At 52.4% G+C, this 16,794-nt stretch overlaps 6 protein-coding genes across 6 annotated transcripts; 3 read left to right on the top strand and 3 right to left on the bottom strand.

Moving 5' to 3' along the window:
* Positions 1 to 7,973: 7,973 nt before the first annotated feature.
* MIND_00860000 (uncharacterized protein) lies at positions 7,974 to 8,980 on the bottom strand (the record flags this gene model as incomplete). The annotated part of the gene is made up of 4 exons (XM_037365263.1): positions 7,974 to 8,279; positions 8,327 to 8,499; positions 8,544 to 8,701; positions 8,757 to 8,980. The coding sequence occupies 4 exons, from the start codon at positions 8,978 to 8,980 to the stop codon at positions 7,974 to 7,976; spliced, it is 861 nt and encodes a 286-aa protein (XP_037218505.1).
* A 119-nt stretch (positions 8,981 to 9,099) lies between these two features.
* On the top strand, positions 9,100 to 10,449 carry MIND_00859900 (HpcH-HpaI domain-containing protein; the record flags this gene model as incomplete). The annotated part of the gene is made up of 8 exons (XM_037365262.1): positions 9,100 to 9,387; positions 9,432 to 9,518; positions 9,567 to 9,785; positions 9,832 to 9,847; positions 9,895 to 9,943; positions 9,990 to 10,128; positions 10,177 to 10,237; positions 10,283 to 10,449. The coding sequence occupies 8 exons, from the start codon at positions 9,100 to 9,102 to the stop codon at positions 10,447 to 10,449; spliced, it is 1,026 nt and encodes a 341-aa protein (XP_037218504.1).
* Positions 10,450 to 10,537: 88 nt separating this feature from the next.
* On the top strand, positions 10,538 to 12,067 carry MIND_00859800 (BRO1 domain-containing protein; the record flags this gene model as incomplete). The annotated part of the gene is made up of 5 exons (XM_037365261.1): positions 10,538 to 10,732; positions 10,783 to 10,867; positions 10,915 to 11,275; positions 11,324 to 11,810; positions 11,858 to 12,067. 5 exons carry the CDS (start codon positions 10,538 to 10,540, stop codon positions 12,065 to 12,067), a joined length of 1,338 nt encoding a protein of 445 aa, XP_037218503.1.
* A 956-nt stretch (positions 12,068 to 13,023) lies between these two features.
* On the top strand, positions 13,024 to 13,963 carry MIND_00859700 (uncharacterized protein; the record flags this gene model as incomplete). Its single annotated transcript, XM_037365260.1, has 6 exons — positions 13,024 to 13,119; positions 13,177 to 13,230; positions 13,282 to 13,432; positions 13,487 to 13,557; positions 13,606 to 13,660; positions 13,713 to 13,963. The coding sequence occupies 6 exons, from the start codon at positions 13,024 to 13,026 to the stop codon at positions 13,961 to 13,963; spliced, it is 678 nt and encodes a 225-aa protein (XP_037218502.1).
* Positions 13,964 to 14,100: 137 nt separating this feature from the next.
* On the bottom strand, positions 14,101 to 15,185 carry MIND_00859600 (uncharacterized protein; the record flags this gene model as incomplete). Its single annotated transcript, XM_037365259.1, has 4 exons — positions 14,101 to 14,373; positions 14,422 to 14,654; positions 14,700 to 14,838; positions 14,886 to 15,185. 4 exons carry the CDS (start codon positions 15,183 to 15,185, stop codon positions 14,101 to 14,103), a joined length of 945 nt encoding a protein of 314 aa, XP_037218501.1.
* A 160-nt stretch (positions 15,186 to 15,345) lies between these two features.
* Positions 15,346 to 16,769, bottom strand: MIND_00859500 (uncharacterized protein; the record flags this gene model as incomplete). The annotated part of the gene is made up of 6 exons (XM_037365258.1): positions 15,346 to 15,667; positions 15,716 to 16,250; positions 16,297 to 16,469; positions 16,516 to 16,604; positions 16,653 to 16,685; positions 16,731 to 16,769. The coding sequence occupies 6 exons, from the start codon at positions 16,767 to 16,769 to the stop codon at positions 15,346 to 15,348; spliced, it is 1,191 nt and encodes a 396-aa protein (XP_037218500.1).
* Positions 16,770 to 16,794: the final 25 nt, after the last annotated feature.

Here is a 16,794-nt window from a genome sequence, read left to right as displayed (position 1 = left end):
AACGGGAAGCATGATTCAGTGGAAACGAGGGCTTGGCTGCAGATCGCGGCGACCTTAACCCGCAAACCGTCCAACCGAACAACTCGACAACAGATTGCGATTATCTCGTTAAGAGATTTGCCTAACGGTGTCTGGCGGTTAACCTCAAGTCATGGATATCGATGGAAAGCTAGGAAGTGGAGCAACACGACGATAACAACAACGGTTAGCGGACCGTTCACAAAAAACGCATAGACGGTCGCAATAAAGGAGGATTTACAAAGGTCATTGATACCAAACACGCGCTACCGGTCATCTAGACCTGGATTTTCGACTCTGGGCCTTATGGCGAAACGATACCTTACAAATTATGCACATGGACCATCATTCTGTTGTGGCGATTTACCTGATCTTATCATTTTCTGTTTTAGTATTTATATCTCTGTCCTGTATTTGAAGCGATTCACGGATTGCCCCGTTACTAGGTGCATCTGGGGATCTAGCTTGTCAATATCATCCTGCTAGCTCTTTCATTCAAGTAAAAAGGCGTTGTGATCAAAGAGTTGAGGGTTCCGGTTGCCGTATAAAAGAGTTTCGGTTGGCGTACACTTGGTTTCGGTTGGCGGTCGAGAGTTTAAGGCAGTTAGTTCCTGACTTGAGACGACTCCTTGGGTTTAAGGCAGTTAGTTCCTGATCCAAACGAGTATAAACGGTTCTGGGCATCGTATTGGCGCTTTCCTATTGCTGGATTTCGTCGATAGTACGCTTAAGGACGACCACAAAACAAATCTTTAACAAGATTTCATTCGATCTACCCTACAACCTTGCACAACCATGTACAGGCTCTGTTCCCAGGGTTCTGCACTCGTATTAGGAGACGGTTATTGGTGGTTGTTGGACGTTTGGAACGGTGTTATACGGTTATCGCTCAGACAGAACGACTATTTGTTGTTTTGTTGTTGAGTTTTAGTTGTGTAGTGTCGGTCTCATCTCCGGTCTCCCCACCCGTCATCCACCCTCATCAACGTGATGAGCGGCGGCCCCGAACTTGACCTCGGACCTTCAAGAGTTGCCGGGCCGCAAGTGCGACGGGTTCCTCTAGGTCAGGCTCACCGGATAGCGCTTCCTTGATGTCGCGGACAAGCTCGGACCCAGGCCCAGAGACGGTGACGGCCTCAAGCGCGCGAACATGGAAAAGCTCAGGGCGCAAGACAAGAGGGTGATGTCCGAGTTGTCTTCGGAGATGCCGTGGTCAGGCCGGCGGGAGAGAGTGTCGGGGCGGCCCATCTGGCGACCTGGGACGTGGTGCAGCGTGAAGTCAAACCTAGAAAGGTACAATGACCATCGGGCTTGCCGACGGTTAAGGTGTTGTGCCTTTCGGAAATACTCCAGATTCTTATGGTCAGTCCAGATCTCGACCGGATGCGCGGGCGCCCTCGAGGAAATGCCGATACTCCTCGAGTGCGCGGATGATCGCGAGCATCTCCTTGTCGTGAATCTCGTAGTTGCGCTGGACATCATTTAAGCTTTTGGAATAGAACGCTACAGGGTGCCACTTCCCGTCCGGGGCGGATTGTTGTGAAAGAACCGCCCCCGTCGCATAATCTGAGCTGTCCGCTTCAAGTCGGAAAGGCCGAGAGTCGTCCGGGATCGCTAAGACGGGCTCTGAGACGACCGCATCTTTGATAGCTTGGAAGGCGGCGGCTTCGGCGTCTCCCCAGGTCCATTTCTGGTCTTTCTTGGTGAGCGCAAAGAGAGGCTGCGCGAGGGCCGAGAAATCCCGAATGAACCTGCGGTAGAAGTTAGCAAACCCCAGAAACTGCTGGACGTCCTTCTTGTTTTCGGGCGGAGGCCATGCGGAGACTCCGGTGACCTTAACGGGATCCATTTCGACGTGGTTGTGAGAGATGATAACCCCCAGGTACTCGATCGACGATTTCTCGTCGCACTTCTCCTTGCGAAGGTACAGCTTGTGCATTCGAGTCTCCGAAGGACTTCACGGACAATCTCGCGGTGCTTACGGAGGTCCGAATGTGCGATAAGGATATCGTCGAGGTAGATCATAACGTCTCCTGAAAGAATGAGATCCTGGAAAATGTCATTCATCATCGTTTGGAAAGTCCGGGGGAGTTCGTCAGGCCAAAATACATCACCAAAGGTTCGAACAACCCTCGGTTAGTCCGAAAGGCCGCCTTCCACTCGTCTCCTTCTTTAATTCGGACGTTATTGAAGCCCCAACGAACATCGAAGTTTGGTGAAATAACGGGCACCCTTGAGCCTGTTGATAAGGTCATTAATCAACGGGAGGGGGTACCGGTTCTTAATCGTCATTGCATTGAGGGCGCGGTAGTCCTGGACAAACCGAAGTCCTCCGTCCTTTTTCTTAACGAAGAAGACGGGGGAAGCCATCGGAGATTTCGAAGGGCGGATACGGCCGGTGGCAAGTCCCTCCTCGATGAACTCGTCAAGTTCACGCTGTTCAAGGGGGGAGATCGGATACACCTTGCAATTAGCGGGCTTCGCGTCGGGAACGAGTTCGATAGCGTGGTCCCAAGCCCTCCGCTCTGGTAGCGTGTCGAAGGACTCCTTGTCAAAGACGTCTTGGAACTCCTTGGCCCAGTCCGGAATTTCCGAAGGCGGGGAGGCCGAAGTTACGGGCGAAGGCCTCTGCAAGGCGTTGGGACACGGTGCTCCCGGCGCGAATCTCCTCGATTGGGCGAAAGGAGGTGTAGAAGATGCGATCACCGTCTGCAAGATGCTCGTCATCGTCGAGATCCGGTGAGGGACTCGGAGGGTCCGAAGTAGCTCCAAGTTCGTCGTCAGCATCGTCTGGACCGGCAATATCGATAGCGCAAACAGTGGGGAAGGCGCCCAAGAGCAAACGCGATTTGAGGAGTCGGAGGCGCCAAACCTCAGCACGCTCGGTTCGTTCCTCGTCGCGGCAAGTGGAGCAGCTTCGGGGGCAGCGACTCATTTTCACCTCTTTCGTTTCCCAGTTGATCTCGGGGTTGTGTTTCTTGAGCCAGGAGTATCCGAGTATCAAATCCTGTTTCCCGAGGTGGGTTACGGCTAGCTGGACGCGTTCGGAGTGTCCGTTGTACCGTAGAACGAGGTCCGCGATTTGGCGGATAGACCCAGCATCATTGGGGGTGCCGTCGACGTTGTAGACCGGTATGGGTACTGAGAGATTTCGGACTGGCACATTATTTCGGTTGACGTATTCTGTGTCGATAAAGTCCGAAGTGGCTCCGCAGTCAACCAGACCTGAGAGGGAGAGCTTGAGCACGTTCGCAGTGGACTCAAGCTCGAGAGGAAGGTGGAGCGAGTTAACCCCAGGAGCGGCAGAGATGGTATAGCTGCCAGGTAGCTTTTTCTCCCAGGCAAGTCGGCGAATCCGAACGGGGGCTTCCGAGGGGGCAGGGGGTGCGTCTTTCGTTTCAGGCTCGTTGTAGGGCAAGGAAGTTGATTCATCATACAAACAAGTGAAACGATTTATGGACACGAACGAGGGCACACCAGTCACTCGTCGCGGGGGACAAAATCCTCTGCCGGAGCCTCCGAATGCGCCTCCGCTAAGGCCGCGGTGTCGGACAACCGCGCGAGCAGCTCTCCCAGCATTTCGTCGCCGAAGTTGCTGGATTACCTCGTCAAGGATGTCCACATGGCGAACATCGGCGGGAAGCGGGCAATCCCGGGCCAAGTGATTGGGGTCGCCACACATCTGAAGCAGGCTCGACGGGGGGCGCCCCGAGCCCTAGTACGATCCAACTCCATAGGGACGGGAGCCGGAGGTACCGAGACGGGGGCGCGGGCCGCGGGTGGCGCAGGTGCGGCCACCGGGCGGATGGGGAACGGAGTTGCCGAATGGGCGATAGGGAATGCGCCACGCGGAGCCCCCGAAGGCGTCCGCGGGGTGGTTCCCTTGATAAGCTTCGCCCGCACCAAGGCTTCGTATTGGCGGAAGGCCCGAGTGCGCCAGCCCAGATAGTCACGGAGGTCTGGGGGGTCGTTCGAGGACGTGATGCCATTGTTGATCAGGGGGTCAAGTCCATGGCGGTACTTGGTCACCTTAACCAACGCGTCTTCGAATCCGGCGAGGTCCATTAGGTCCTCGAAGTCGTCGGTGTATCCGTAGACATCCCGCGTTCCCATATGATAACCCGCGCTCTCCAACTTGGCAAGCGCAAGGTCCTGCTCGTTCTCCTCAACGAACCGAAGGCAAAACTCGGAGAGGAATAGGTTCCACCGAGGGAAGGGGAAGGGGGTCTTGCTTCCATGACGCTCTGCCCACTGCTGGGCAGGTCCCTCCGCCATATAGGACATGGCGTAGCGGACGGGCCTTTTTCTCGCTCGGCTCTCCGTTGACCACGAAGGCCTCCTGGGCAAGCCGAGCGTAGGTTTTGACCGTATAGGAAGGCGCGGCCGCGTTTGCGATCTCCGTTAAACGCAAACGGGGGGTTTGGTCGTAAGACCAGTTTTGAGGCGACAGTAATGTCACCAAATAACGCATCCGCGTCGGGGGCATTCGGAGATGCCAGGGCGGTTCGGGAGCTGCCGGAGGTGGTGCGGCAGCGGAAGCCTGGGAAGCAAGGTGGGTGAGGATATTGGTGAGGTTGTCTAGTTTCGCCTCAAGTGCGTCCATGCGCGTCAGCGTCCGGAGCAGCTCCGGTAGACATAGCGGGCGTAAAGACGACAAGAGCAGAGGAGGAGGGGTCAAGTGGCAGGGGCGGTGACGAGGGGGGTACGGACTCGTACTCCGAGCCTGAATCAGCACCAAACCTGGCAATCTTGACCGGTTAATCCCGTAGAGAGTTTCTTCTGCTGTAAGGGCAACCCTGGAGACTCCGACGAAAGCCTAGCAGGGGAGGATCCAAAGCGTGAATAAAAGCTACGGAAATACACGGAGGGACCGACCTAGCAGGGGAGGATCCAAAGAGAAGAAACTCTAAGGGTCCGCCTGCTAGGGTGCCAACTATATACTGGCCGTCCGTAACTGCCGACGTAGAGCGCAGAAGGCCTGAGCGGCGTTGCAGGCTCTGTCCCAAGGTGATCGTTGGGAGGGTCTTGACGGATCAGTGATTGTGCGGGCGAAGGAGGCCGTGGACGATGGTTGGGGTGGGTCGGAGCGTCCGAGGGGGTGCCGGTCGGATGCGCCTCGGATGCGTTCGGAGGGTCCGAAGGAGGCCGAAGCGGGGGTTCCCCTGACAGGCTACTGGTGAAGGGCTGTACTCATAAAACCTGGGGGAGCTCATGCCAGCCATGGCCGGAGTACTGTGACAAAAAATGTGACATTCAATCAATTGTGAATATCTCAATGAGTTTGACAGCTATGACTAAGATATTACCAGATATGGAAAGGCAAATCACCATTTTTTCAGGCCGAAGACCCGGATAAACATCTAGGTAGGCCTGTGATCTAGGGCAAAGGTATACACCCTAATTAGGCTAAAATTGATATATCCTGACATAGCCATCAATTATACTGATGTCCATCAAAAATCGTTCCACATTGATCACTTTATCTTGATGCCATCAATCCCATCATCAATACTATGATCTAACACCCAAAAATGAATAAAATGGTTTTTTAAAAAGTGTGACATTTGTGACCCTTGAGCCCTTCCCCAGGTTTTATGAGTACAGCCCTTCACCAGTAGCCACGTTTTTATTAGTATTCCTGAGTGAATGAGCTGAAAATGAATAAAATGGTTTTTTAAAAAGTGTGACATTTGTGACCCTTGAGCCCTTCCCCAGGTTTTATGAGTACAGCCCTTCACCAGTAGCCACGTTTTTATTAGTATTCCTGAGTGAATGAGCTGCCATAGGGACGGGAGCTGGAGGCGCCGGAGCGGGGGCGCGGGCCGCGGGTGGCACGACTGGAGCCACCGGGCAGAAAGGGGCCGGAGCCGGGATGCGGTTGACTGGAAACGGAGTCTGAATCAAACCGCCAGGCGTCTTGGGGGCGGCTGACTTGATCAGCTTGGCCCGGACCAGGGCCTCGTATTGACGGAAGGCCCGGGTGTGCCAGCTAAGGTAGTCCCGGAGGTCCGGGGGGTCGTTCGAGAACATGATTCCATTGTTGATCAAGGGATCAAGTCCATGGCGGAACTTGGTCACCTTGACCAACGCGTCTTCGAATCCGGCAAGGTCCATCAGGTCCTCGAAGTCGTCAGTGTACTGGTAGACATCCTTTGTGCCCATGTGATAGGCGGAAGTCTCCAGCTTGGAGAGAGCGTGATCTTGCTCGTTCTCCTCGACGAACCGGAGTCGAAACTCAGAAATGAACGAGCCCCAGGACGGAAACGGAAACGGGGCTTTGCTTCCGTGGTGCTCCGCCCATTGCTGAGCGGGTCCTTCTGCCATAAACGACATGGCATAGCGGACGGCCTTTTTCCTCGCTCGCCTCTCCGTTGACCATGAAGGCCTCAGGGGCAAGGCGGGCGTAGGTGCGGACAGCGTAGAGGAACACGCGGCTGCGTTTCCGGTCGCCGTTGAAGGTGAACGGGGGGTTTGGTCGCAAGACCAATTTTGAGGCGAGGTTGATGTCGCCAAAAAGGGCTTCGGAGTCGCCCTGGACTGGAGTCGGAGTCGGAATCGACGTCTCCGGCGATGGTGTTTGGGGTTCGCCAGCATTATTAGCGGCAGCAGCAGCAGCGGAAGCCTGGTTGGTGAGTAAAGCAAGGGCCTCAGTTAGGCTATCGATTTTCGCCTCAAGTGAGTCCAGCCGGGCGTCTGCGGTAGGAGTGACTCCGGACGGCATGACGGGTGCGGGGACCACAGGAGTAGAGGAGGAGGGGACAAGTGGCAGGGGCGGTGACGAGGGCGGAACGGACTCGTACTCCGAGCCTGAGTCAGCGCCGAACCTGGCAATCTTGTCCGGTTGATCCTGTAGAGAGTTTCTTCTGCTGTAAGGGCAACCCCGGAGGCCTGAGATCAAGGTCCTAGCAGGGGAGGATCCAAAGCGTGAACATTGGTAAGCGAATACAAATGAAGCTGACCTAGCAGGGGAGGATCCAAAGAGAAGAAACTCTGAGGGTCCGCCTGCTAGGTAGCCGACTATATACTGCTTGTCCGTAGCTGCCACTGTCGGGCACAGAAGGCCTGGGCGGCGTCGCAGGCGAGGTCCCAGGGCGACCGTCGGGAGGGCGTTGACGGATCGGTGATTGTGCGGGCGAGATGGAGGGCCGGACCGGAATCAGGCGCGTCTCCGGGCCGAAAGGGAGGTTCCTCTGACAGTAGGTAACGAGCACCATCCCATGACTGCTCCACTGTTAAATGCTCCAGTTTGGGTGTGCTGCAAAGAATGTCAAGACACGAAGCTGAGCTAGAGAATTCCCGGAAGTCAAGATGCGTGATTTTGTCAAGCGGTATATCTCCTAGAGATCCTAGGCGTCCATCGGAGAGTAGCAATTGACGCAGGCGCCTTGCGGAAGGGAAAACGCCAGGTTGCAGTAACATATTGCCCACGAAGTTGAGGGCAAGACTCTCTAGTTTGTCACACCGGAATTCCCCAAGAAAAGTCGCACCCTCTTTCAGGGTCATTTCGAGTGCATATATTCTCTACGCAAACGAGGTGATGATGGATATCAGCGTGCAGATGTGGTTGGGTTGGAAAGCGTTGCTGATATAGATATCGAGGAGAGTGCTTCCTGAGTGTGAAAGCCACAATGGAAGAAGGTCAAGGGTCCTCTGGTTATATGCAGCAACATTGGCAATGGGAGGATAAATGCGAATAACCCTCCAGAGCTCTGGTAAGCTGAGGGCCACTGCCCGCCAGCTGGAGCATACGCTTGCAAGAATGAGTGGCCCTGTTCTAAGCCTGCTGCTTGACCCAATTTGAGGCGGTTCAAGGGCAATGAAATGGTAGAACACCAGGCTCACAAGTTCAGGAGGAAACGATCGCATGGTGTACACAAACGCGTAACGTAACAACCCCATGCGAATATCAGTCACGTTCAAAAACAGCTACATATCCTTTCTACTCTCGACCATTATCATCTGCTAGACAACATAGAGGTGACCCATGGCCGCATCCAAACGGCGTCGATATGGAGGTCTGGACCCACAAAAACGGGAGGAATTTTGTCGTAGATATACTTCAACGGAATGTCAAGCCCGGTTATGTTTTCAGGCGTTATCGAGTCCAAGCTCCACTCAAGTGGTCCCAAATTCGGAACCCTGGATGCATGATAGGGGAGGGCACTGTTAACCTGCGAGGCACGCTCAAAAAATTCGACTAATACTCTCTGATTCGGACTGAGAGAGTCTGAGGATATCTTGATCGCGACAATAAGTTTGACCTGAAAGATTTTTTAGGCCAGCCGTGCATTGAAAAGGCATAACAAACTGAGTAGCATTGTCCCGCACTCATCAGCATCCACTCATCCACGTCACGATAGAGCTCCGAGAGGCTCTCAGAATACCCAACCTCTACGACCAATGACGGCAAGTCAGACAATTTACGCGTTTCAGGCTGGATGCTGTTATCACCCTCCTTGTGCATGCCTCCTGAACCATGCACTTAAAAGCATTAAACTTGGTTCTTTCGAAGGGAAAGGGCATACAGGTGCGCCGAGTTAGATCCAGCTCTGACATAGCACCGGTTTTCCAGGCAAGCAAGGTAGCCTGCTGCTGAACCATGTCCGCGAAGTTGGCGGCACATGCACGGGAAATCGGAGTCGTGAATTGGCGTATACGCAGTTTGGCCTTGTCGATAGTTATCCTGAAGAAAAGGAATGTCATGCGTCGAAAAGTGAAACACCAATGCGTCCACAAACTTGAGAGTGAACCCCTTTTGGCTTTCCTGGTATGCTAAAAGCCTTTCGATGAGAAGCTCTCGGTCGACGTTTGCTGGGATGGAAAATGACAACTCCCTATGACGATTTGGGTCGACTCCAACACTGACTTGAGTTCGCACAGCTTTGCAGAGAGTGGCCAGGTCTGAAGGGTCGGTCACAGGAACGTTCTCCACAGAGAGAGATGAAGGCAATAGTTCAGCCATAGAAGCAACTAATGGATTCCCTCGCAAAGTATGAAGCAAATAGGAAATCCCAGGACGATGTTGGGAAAGGGAAGAAAGGATCCCCTGTTTGTGACATTTGAGTCAACGCGGGATTTTGTATGTCTTCGTCCAGGACGCGTGACGTCACATTAGTAATCATGATGCAACTCAATCTCCTCCGGCCTTTTATACCGGTAAATGGTCTACGATTTCTGACGACTCCCTCGAATGCAGAAGCCATATCACTCCGGCGCTCGCATCTCTATGTGCCAACTTCCTCTGACCGGATGCTGGAAAAATCACTCACAACCAGTTCGGATGTGATAGTCTACGACCTGGAAGATAGTGTGCCCCCAGCCGCCGCAGATAAACTGGCCGCACGCAACCGTCTATCTTCCTTTCTGACTGTAAGACGCATGCATAGCGGTCGATTCAAGCTATAGTCGTGTAGAAACCGGATTTACCTTCTCGAGAGCGCGTCGCTGTCCGCGTCAACGATATCACTACACCTTTTTTCTTGGACGACATAGCTGCAATCGTGACTCTTCATTTTGCGCTCAATTTTTTATGGTTTGACCACATTTAGGCTGCTTCGAAACGCGTTGGTAGTCTAGTTCTTCCTAAAGTTCATGCCGCGGAAGACCTGGATGTTGTCTCACAAGCATTGCAAGCAGCAAACAGAGTCGTATCCAACTCGCTGGAGCTTATTGCTAGCATTGAGAGTGCCCGAGCGTCAGTAAATCTTGGCACGATTGCTGGTTGGAAGGCAAAGGACCCACTCGGGGGAACTCTGACTGCACTATTAGTATGGGAGTCCTCTTGCATATACTGATCTTCTGACAATAGTTTAGTTTGCCGCCGAAGACTGTAATTTTCCTCGTGATGCTATGATCCCATGCTGAGCTGCTCCGAAGACTGTGCAGACACCTCTATACTGAGATCACCCTCTCGACGCGAGCTTCTGTCAGTCTTCATAACCAGAGACCTTAGCGGTAACTTACGCTAGCAGGTACACCCGCTCTTCAATTGTCATCGCTGCTAAAGCATTTGGATTGAACGCTATCGACATGGTTTGTGTCAATTACAAAGATCACGAGTATCTCGAAGACGAATGCCGAGAGGGCCGGCAGCTTGGCTTCACTGGCAAGGTCGGCGTTGAGTTCATTTGATTGGAACAGAATACTGAAGCAAAGCAGCAAGCTATCCATCCCAGTCAGGTCGATGTTATCCAATCAACATTTGTACCGTCTGCTCCAGGTAAATCGTCTATGAGTCCGCCTGCTATAGGCTGAATAGACACAGAAATCGAACGAGCGGCGAAGATAGTAAGCCAGATGGAACAAGAACATGCCGCGAATCGCGGTGCTACGGGATTGAACGGGGAAATGATCGATATGCCGATGATTCTGCAAGCGCAGAAAATTCTGAGAATTGCCAGGGCTGCAAACTTAGATATTCCCAAGTTCTAGTTTCAAAGAATCTATGGTTCTTTGCTCGAGTTACTTATCTAATCTGCTGTGGTGACATCATCTCTTCCCACACAACTTGAACTTGTCGATGAGCGTCTACCTCTACGAATTACCCACCACCGGGGCCATCTCATTCTCTGACATTTGCGGAGACGTAACACCGGACAAACTGTTCACTACCCATATATCCGACGCAACCCAGTCTCGCGCTAACCTGCGAGCGGTGCTGAAGGAGAGCAAACGCACGCAGATTGAAGAGAAGGACCATCTAAAACTAGTTAAAGTGCGTCGAACAACAACTCTTGAAATAGAGCACCTTCACGAGTTTACTAGGTTTTAGAAGAATACCTACCCAAACTGCGTGGCTTGATTGCATGCGTCGACAACGCCCAGATAGAGCTACTTCAGTCTGAGCCCAGTGCGTTTCTCGACCTCCATTGTCTCTCTGAAGCAAACTCGATACAGTATTCAGCTGGAGAACCACGCTCTCTGCCAACTTCCTCCACCACTCGCCTCGGTTGGCTTTACCGTCTTTCTACGCGGAGTTGGCATACACACTGCTCACCTACGCCTTCGCCCTCTCAAATCTTGCCCATGCCAAAGTTGCGCTCCTCGGAGCCTACGAACGCAATCGAAACATTTCCGAGGCCGATCGCAAGGCCAAAGACAACCAGTTGAACGTTGCAGCAGACTTGCTATATCGAGCCAGTGGGATTTTCTCGTATATCGGAGAGACGGTTCTTGGACAGTGGGATAGGTCGGGAAGCAGCGCCGGGGTCGCAAAGCCACCTGATCTGACGCAGAACATGAATAATGCATTGGCAAAGTGAAGTTGCTACCACGCCCTACTCGCTCACTTTAACTCGAAATCTAGGCTGGCCTTGGCTGATGCTCAGACGCTCGCCATACGTAAATTGCTCTCCAAATCTGCTTATGACAGCAATGTTACGCCTGGCCCGCCACTCCCCAAGTCGCATCCCTCACCTGCGTTAATCTCGAAACTACATCTAGAATGTGCTGCGTTGTACTCTTCTGCACGGACTCTGGCCAAGACTTCGGGGAGTACGAGCAGCAATGGCAAAGGTATCAACATTAACATCAGCAAAGACGGTGAAGTCTCCACGGATCTCCGACGATATTTGAACGACGAGACGGCCATTCATGAAGCACTGGCCCATAAATGGCTTGGGGTAGATGCGGGTGAAAATGGAGGCACAGATCGGGGTGGGGACGCTGTTGCTTTTCTGGTGTGGACAAAGAAGGAGCTGGAGGAACTCAAAGGACGGAAGAAGGATCGCGTTTCGGAGGAGCTGGAGAGTGTGACCGTGTTTTTGAAGCACTATAAGAAGATCAACGACTCAGTGAGCCGTAGTCGATCCAACCTGATAACGCATGCTGATATTTCTAGCTACATTTTCAGCCTGTACCTTCACAAGCAGATCTACAGTCGCGCATTCCGGCAGGAAGACTAGTGCAAGGAGCAAAGACTTTTGTGCCTCCTCAGCCTGCGTTTGGGCCAGGATCGCTGGAGGATGTCCGGAGGCAGGCTGAAGAACTCGGCCTACAAGACGACCAGCCACAACAAGGTACATATGCTGGGGCTGGATCATATTTCTAGCAAGACAAATAGTGTAACGTGTAAATGTATTATTATGGTCAAGATAGATTCCGTGTGGAGACTGTTGAGTCTCCAGGCAAACAAGTGGTTCAAGTTCTTTGATTTGGACTGCCCATTTGTTAAAAGCTCGTTTAATGTGTTACAGCGAGAATAGCAAAGGCCATTCGAAACCAATTGAGCTTCAATATGAACATTTGTCGAAGAACAATTCAAGGGGAATGTGAATCAAACGAGAGTTTTCGGGAAGAATCATCGTTGAATCCCATTCAAGCCGTCCCAAATTTGGCACAAGAGTCGCATAATGAGGAGTGGATCGTCAAGGCGCGTTCGATGCATTCGTTGTGTGGCAGGGTCGAGTTTGATAGCAACGACCTACTTATTCATCATGAGGATATTCAAGTCAATGCAATCGCAGAAAGGAAAGGACGCACTGGGAACCCTAGTGGTTTGCACTCCTCATCATCATCCAACGATCAGCGTCTCGGAAGAGTGACCGTGTTTTCGAAGTACGAAGATGACTCAGCCGCGTCAACTTGAACAGACTTGAACAAATTGATGGCGCAGGTTGACTGCCTGTACCTTCACAAGCAGATCTACAGTCGCAAATCCCAGCGAGACGATTATTACTTGTTCAATGGGTAGCGGATTAGGTAATCGCCAATCTCTTGAACCTGACCATGATACTCATCGACCCTCACAGCCCTATTGACGTCGCGACATCGATTAAACCCCCGCTCCTAAACGCCCGACTTCAAAAAGCTTGTAGGCGCTGACTTTGACATCCTCCAAGATCCAATCAGGAGGACTCGCAAGCACTCGATCTGCCTCGGGCTCAGTCAAGACTCGCCCCAAACGCGAAATTGGGCAGATACTTCACGCCGCATTCATGCTTTGCCTGGCAGTTTATGACTCAGTTGCAGAACCTTTGAACGACGGCGACGGCGGGCGCTACTCAGATGATTTACACGGCCAACGTCGGCACCCTATCGGCTACTGTACCTCAAACACTGCCCTATTATCTATTGTGCCCACTGTCAAGCCACAAACACAAAGTATAAAGAGTCTGCCAATTCATGTGCTTTTTCTTCAGCTCCTCTTCCTTTTCGCAGCGCGCCTCTCATCACTTACACCGTCGCTCTCTTACCTCTTCGAATCAAATGGCTGTTCGTCATCAATATCTTTTCCACTTACCTTGCAGCTCATTGTTACCGCAGTACAACCAATCCAGAACCTACAACCAACAACCCCATGCCGTCCAGCCCATGCAAGCCGGCGGCAACCGCAATGCGCTGAACCTTCCTATGGTCGATGGCCAGCGTGAATGGTCGCACGGCGTCTTCGACTGTCTCTCCGACCCCCTTACTTGTACGACCGTCAATCCTGACTGGAAATAACTATCCTTGACCTTACCATAAACAGGCGTCGTCTCCTGGTTCCTCCCTTGTGTCTCTTACGGCCGTAACCGTGCGCGATACACCGCGCTCGAGAATGTTAGTTTGCTTGTTCTCTCAAGCTGATTATCCTCACACAAACTCTAGGGCGGCGTCAGCAAAGACCCCATGGAAGGTATTATCAGCAACGACTCGATCATCTGTGTGTCTCCCTGAATCTCTCTGTTTTTCGTTGACTCAGTCGTCTGTTTTAGACGGTGTTGCTGCTTGCTTCGGCTGTGGTGGTCTGATTGGCATGGGCGGAAGGACACAAACACGTGGTCGTTACTCCATCCAGGGCGACGGTGCAACCGACTGCCTGCTTGCCTGCTTCTGCGCACCGTGTTCCCTTACTCAAGAGAGCCGCGAGCTCGAGCTCGAAGAGCAAAGCCTGAACCACCCCGGTGCTGGCTTCTCCATGTTTATGAACCAGGCCCAGACCGCCACCAAGACACAGCAAAACTAATCTATCTGCGATTAGATTAGACTGTTTATTTACCCATGTCGCTGCTCTATTTAATTTACCCAATACACACTCTTTTCAGGCACGAAAACGGTCGAATAAATATGAATCTTATCTTATCAGCCGCATCATTCTTCGGATCACACGACCCAACTTCGGAACGTGTGATGCCATCGTCGGGCGGGAGAGTTGGAAGGGTGGGCTATCCGTCGCTTGAGCCGGCAAACGGCGGTGGGTACGGTTGAGCTACTGGCTATTTGTGAAGGGGAGTCCTCTCTAGTCGTTGTCGGACGTGACTTGGTAATTGTGTTCTGCGATTGAGTCGTTGTGGGAGGCGGTGAGGCTACGTTTCCAACGAACGCTGCAATCGGAGGGCCCGGGAAAGAATAGGGAGCGTTGGTGTTCGAATAAACCTATCATCATCAAAAGTCAGATTCCGACTTGGGAAAAGCTGGGCCTACATCAACAAGTATTCCGGGATCTGTCGCGCTATACGCCCCCGGCAGCTTGACCAGTTCATTTGAGGTTGGTGCCCCAGAGCCTGTCCCGCCTATGGAAAGCTGGCTGCAGCTTGCATAAAACTCCGCGCCACCTTGCGAGACACCATTCTGTAGCGCAATGATTTCATGTCGGAGTAGGTAATTTCCCGCAGCGATGTTGCCCGGCAAGCTCAAGTTGGCAGGAGCGCCGCTGTCTGAGTAGCCATAAGACAAAGCATATAAGATAACTTTAAGCATACTCAGCGATGCCTGAACCCACGCATTCGTTGCGGGATCACGGCCCGATTGCTCGATTTTGAACCATCTAGCTTGAGTATAGTCGAACTGGGTGCAAGATGTGCTGCCACAGTTCGCCAGGTAAGTCAGCATAGGCCCAACCTTGGCCCTTGTTAGCTCCTCGTGCTTCGGCTTCAATAGAAATTCACATTGTGGAACCACGGGCCTTCAGTTGACACCCAGTCGACCTGGATTGCATCGCCTGGATTTGCGGTTGCGACTAATTGAGCAGGTTGAGCATTAGGTCCACAGCCAAGGTTGACGTCCATGACGTTGGTAACTGGAGAGTTGGTGTTCACTTGTCTAATAACGGAGGACGGCGTGCCAGACGAGCCCAGTCCGTTTCCAGGATAGGGTTTCCCGGCCACCGTTATGCTGCCAACCCACCCATGAGCCTGGGCAAGGGTAAAGATTGAGTAGCAGGTCAGCGCTAGAAGCCAGAGTCTCATGGAACGAGGAGGAGAGTGAAGGTAACCTCATGTTTCGGTGAAGGCTCTCTTCTCTGCTTCCGCGTGCTATTAACGCGTGGAAGTGTCCCGCAGTTCATGGATTAGCACACCATCTCACGAGATATTTCAGTAGCAGACGGAAAGTCATCGCATCGGTTGACTAGTCGAAAACAATCTTCTTGCCCTGACTGGGTACGATCCCTGTAGCCCCCTTTTCCTTCAACGCCCGCTTCGCTGCCCAAGAAGGGTGTAAACCCGCGGCTGGTGTTTGTGGTGCTGGTTTTGTTACTGTGGCCGGAGGATGATGAGGAGGATGATTGTAGTGAGGAGGTTGTTGCTTTTGCCATGGTTTTGAGCTGAGTCTGCCATTGTCCCTCGACGACTTCATCATCCGATTTGCTTTCTTTTGCATTTTCGCCTGCGCCTCTGCCGCTTCCTTCTTCTTATGATTAGCTCCCCTCCCGTATTTTTTCTCCCAGATTCTGTAGCACTTCAGAATAGGTCGGGTAAGAAAGAGATGGGTTACTCACGCTCGCCTGGCTCGTTGACCGCGTCGATTCTTGCGGCCAGTATCAATTTCATCAATATCGTCACCATCGGAGTCTGAGCCGGGGATGTAGCCCACAGCTAGTGAAGGGAGAAATTGTGACTGTGTCGGTGCTGACGGCGTTTTGGCCTTGCTTGAGACAGCAGGTTTTGCTTTTTTGGATGGCGGCGGAGCATTATCCAAGTCCTCCTCGTCAGAGTCTCCGTCAGAATGGACGCTGCCCGATTCCCAACCATCATCTGCCTGCTCCTCTTGTTCTTCCTCTCCAATAGCCGATTCTGTACCACGGTCAGTGTCATCTTCAACGTCACTTCGTTCTGTGCTCTCTTCTTGTTCATCGTCTTGTTCATCTTCATTGTTGGGCGCTTTGCTCAGGTCCTGTGACTCCGTTTCCGTTGGAGGCACCAATATAGCACGCAAACTTGAGACAGCATCACCCAGCACTTTGGCAAAGGTTCGATTGCTTGCAATTCGATTTCGAACCCTCTCTGCTTCTAAAGATCTGGATATAGCTGAGGCTACTGGGTGTCAGTTGGATAGCAGAGGGAGTAGCAAGGGACCTACAAATAGGCAATTGAGACTCTATTGCTATGCGGACGGCGTCATTGGAGCAAATGTGGGAGTCCTTGAGTAGTCGAGCTCGGAGGGTGGCAGAAGCGAATGCTGGTGTGTCCACAGCTTTGAGCTCTGTTAACTCGGCCGATAGGTTACTACGCGCATCGTCGTCTGCCGCATTCCTGCAAGTGATAAGTTTGGCTAGAGCTGCTGACCCTGAATACCAACTTGAGACGGTTGATCTTCTTGACGACGCGCTGGGTTTCAAAGCTTCGTGCTTTCTTGGCCGTTTGTTGGACCTCTTTGATTGTGTGAAACTATGCACAAGTTAGCTGGGCGGTCCAAAGAGGGTTGGAAAAACTTGCCAGTTTCGTGCCAAATTTGGTTTCGGGGCTGACCTTCGAACATCTCATCCAAGACCATTTTCAGAAGAGCGGAATTACCTCAGGTCGTTTGCGCTTGATGCCGCGAGGGTGATCCATGGTGGTTGTAGAAGGAAACTTGTGG

The sequence above is a fragment of the Mycena indigotica genome, assembly GCF_014461135.1.
Source record: "Mycena indigotica strain 171206Taipei chromosome Unknown Mind.scaff0007, whole genome shotgun sequence".
NCBI classification, from domain to species: Eukaryota; Fungi; Basidiomycota; class Agaricomycetes; order Agaricales; family Mycenaceae; genus Mycena; species Mycena indigotica.
Note: the sequence above shows the minus strand (reverse complement) of the source record. Positions and strands in the feature narration are given on the sequence as shown.